The sequence below is a fragment of the Myotis brandtii genome, unplaced genomic scaffold (assembly GCF_000412655.1).
Source record: "Myotis brandtii unplaced genomic scaffold, ASM41265v1 scaffold423, whole genome shotgun sequence".
Taxonomy (NCBI): Eukaryota; Metazoa; Chordata; class Mammalia; order Chiroptera; family Vespertilionidae; genus Myotis; species Myotis brandtii.
In genome coordinates, this window is record NW_005366214.1 from 4,604,165 (window position 1) to 4,607,894 (window position 3,730).

A 3,730-nucleotide genomic window follows, 5' to 3' on the forward strand; every position below is an offset into this window, starting at 1 on the left:
AATATATTTTATTGATTTTTTACAGAGAGGAAGGGAGAGAGATAGAGAGTTAGAAACATTGATGAGAGAGAAACATCGATCAGCTGCCTCCTGCACATCTCCTACTGGGGATGTGCCCGCAACCAAGGTACATGCCCTTGACTGGAATAGAACCTGGGACCCTTCAGTCTGCAGGCCGATGCTCTATCCGCTGAGCCAAACCGGTTTCGGCTAAAAAATAACTTTTAACATGTTATTGGCATAGAGAGATATGAAGGGGAAAATTGTAAGTATACAATATATACAATTTTATGTTCTTAATAAGATGCTGCTAGTGATGATTATGCAATGAATAAAGATTGGGATTTATAACAGTATAATAACTGTAGAGATTGTCGAGAAAACAGAAAGTTTCTTAAAAATCTATAAAGTAATATTCTTTTCCTTCAAGAAATATTAAATCCTTCCAAAAAATCCTCAACAAACTTCACTCTCCTCTTCCCTACTTTTGCTGGACAATTGTTCATATATCAACATATACGATATTTTGTGAAGTTGTCTCAACAAATTAACTTAGGGCCCGTGGGCCTGCTTCCCAAAGTCCATGAATAAATTCCCATGAATCAGCTTTTGGATTTAAAATAAAGTTTTTCTGCGGGAAGTTCTGCATAGCCTTTGCTGATGGTTCAGGACTTACTTGGGACTCCTCTCTGAACGTGGTCCAGGCGGCCTAATGTAATCAGTGCCCTGCTCGTTGAATCTGTGAGTTAACTGTGGGCTTTATGTCTGAGCAGAGTAAACTGAAGCGAGAATTACAACAATTGCGAGATCAAGAAAGCGATAGACTCAAAAGTCATTTTGAAATTCTAAAGAACTTAGAAAATGAAATCTATGTACATGACCTAGAAACAGAAGCCTTGCTCCTGGAAAATGAAAGGTTGAAAAAAGTAAGTTCAAGAGCACTTCAGTGTGCACAGTGGTTCTGCTTATAATCGTTATGAGAGAAGAGCTCTTAAAAGCTTTTAAATGAAGCTTAAAGTACCTACAAGAAGGTGCCCAAATCATACGTGTACAGCCTAATGAGCACACCGGGGTGACCAGGACCCAGATCAAGAAACAAAGCAGTACTGGTGTCCACGTACCCTCCCAGTCCCTTCTCGTCCCCGACCGCCTCGCAAGGGCAGCACCCGACTGGCTTCTAACACCACAGACCAGTTTTGCCTGTTTTTGAACATTATACATGTGGAATGGGACAGTGCGCACTTTTTTTTGCTCAACACCATGCTTGTGAGGTTCATCTTTATTGTCGGGTGCCGTTGAGGTTCCTTCATTCTTAGTTCTGGGTAGGACTCGATTGTGTGACTCCACTACACTTTATTTGCACCGTTGACGGGGGTTCAGAGTTTCCCCTGTGGGCTGTTACAAATAGCGTTGCTAGGAACATTCTAGTACATGTTTGTTTGGTGAGCATATGTACGTTTTTCTGTTGGGCGTACACTCGAGTGGAATCACAGAGCCATGGGGTGTATGCCGCCCGCTTTAGTGCACAGTGCCGGTCTCCCAGAGACGTTGCAGTGATGGCCACTCTGGCGTTAATGTATGAGAACACCAGCTGTTCCGCATTCTCACCGAAGCTTGGTCTTTTCCAACGTAACCATTCTGGCGGGTGTGCGATGGGGTCCCAGTATTTGTATTTTCCTGATGGCGAGTGAAGCGCCTGTCCATGTGTTTTGGCCACTTGTATAACCTCTTTGCGAAGTGCTTGTTCTGTTGCCCATTTTAAAAATTAGGTTGTCAGTCTGTTTCATATCGATTGTATGTTTTTCCCCCAGTGAACCATCGTGACCTCAATGGGTCAGGAAGTGGGTCAGTGTATCCCAGCTGTTTGCGCAGTCCCTCACATGTAAGAGGGATTCGGTCCCATGGGATGATCCCAGTAACCTTATAACGTGGATAATATATTCTGCCCCTTGTATAGAGGAGGAAAGTGAGACTCTGCATTTGTAATAATTTTTTAATAGTTGGAAAAATAAAAGCAGTCCTACAGCAATAAGACTCTAAGTAAGGAGAAAATTCCTTTAGCTCTCTGGGAGATTGTTGTCCTTAGTTCAATGACAACACTTTTCCCACCAATAGCATGTGTATTTTTTTGGTAGAATTAAAATGGCGTAAAAGGTACCAAGGTACTTTGGGAAGGGAAATGTGTTCCATGGAGCCCAGGTACCATCATCAGTACCCCCCCCCCCCCCCCCCCCCCCCCCCCCCCCTTTTCTTTTTTATTAGAACCAAACTCATAAGGAATTCCATCCACTCATGGAAATAGTCCACTCTATTGTCTCCCTATCAAGGTGATATATTATTTATTAAAATACTTGGCATGTTATTGCTATTTTGGTAATGCATAAGCAAATGAATGCCTATGTCATTCTAAAAGTTCCGCTTTTGGATTAAGTGCCAATCTACTGATTCCTCTGGATGACCCTGTGCTTTTTTCTCATTCACTCACCATTCTGTTTTGCTGGTTATGTATCTTCACTCAACACACACTCTGAGCATCCACTGAGTCCCAAACCCTGGGGAAGGTGCAGTGAATAGAGCGGAATAAGGCACTGCCTGAGCCCTCGGGAAGCTCACCCTCGGGCCGAGGAGATGGGCCTATAAATAGATCATTACAAGTCAGTGTGTTAACTCATTTGAGAGTTACGTGAGGCCAGCTGAACTAGGCAAGTCTACAAACAGTGATCCACGTTCAAAGAGAGGCAGGAATGATGATTTGGACTTGACTTTGGTTTACTATAATGTCTGCCGCCAAGCCATGCGAAGGCTGACACAAGGTCAAGGCTGCGTGAGTAGACCCCGTGCCACTGGGGTTAAAAACAGTTCTATGTCATCTCCTTCTATGGTGGATGCTGCTTCTTATATTTTTTTCAGTAGTTTCAGTCTCTACTATTTCTCTCTTGAAACTGGACCAGTGCCACGTTTACATCCCAAAGCCCGTCCTTTCAGAGTTCCCAGAGACGGTAGAGTTCCTGAGTAGTGGGTGGTCAGGAGAGAAAGTCATGACTTTAGTATCCCAACCACTGTTACCACCATCACCAGCCCAGTGAGCGGTTCTGTGGGGTCTTCTACCTCAGGAAACCCTCTCCCTGATCTTATGCTGAGTTCTTCCCGTCAGGCAGCGTCGTTGCTGTGACATTCACTGCACACCATTTTGCATAAGGAACATTGTGTGTGTGTGTGTGTGTGTGTGTGTGTGTGTGTGTGTGTGTGTGAGAGAGAGAGAGAGAGAGAGAGAGAGAGAGAGAGAGAGAGAGAGACGGTACATTTAGAATACCGTTTAATTTCTTCTATGTAAAATTATATTCAGATAGTATTCTACGACATGGCTGTACGATGTTTTTTATTTATCCACTAGAGGCCCAGCGCACAAAATCGTGTGTGTAGGGTCCCTAGGCCTAGCCTCCTGCGATCAGGGCCGTCTTCTGCCCGTTTGCCAGTCCCCAGGCCGAATGCCACCTCCGCCGCTGAGCTGTCAGGCCACTGGGATCACCAGCTCATCCCTGGCTGCTCGGGGGCTCAGGCCTGTGGGAAAGCTTGTGCCTGCAACTTTACCTCCATGCACGTGTGCCCTGCTGGCCGCTGATGGAACATGCTGCCCGCTCAGGGCCGCTCATGCAGGTGCTGCCGCCGTTGCTGCTGCCCCTGCCGCTGCTTCCCCTCCCGCTGCTGCCCCTGCCGCAGCTGCTGCGGC

The 3,730-nt window shown here is 45.7% G+C and overlaps 1 protein-coding gene across 1 annotated transcript in view; it reads left to right on the plus strand.

Annotated features, from left to right (window-relative positions):
• CCDC175 (coiled-coil domain containing 175) overlaps positions 1–3,730 on the plus strand; it is an 85,155-nt gene that overhangs the window by 74,958 nt on the left and 6,467 nt on the right. Inside the window, exon 17 of the mRNA XM_014545955.1 lies at positions 774–916. Coding sequence (XP_014401441.1) covers positions 774–916 — 143 coding nt within the window. The remainder of the gene's footprint in view (positions 1–773; positions 917–3,730) is intronic.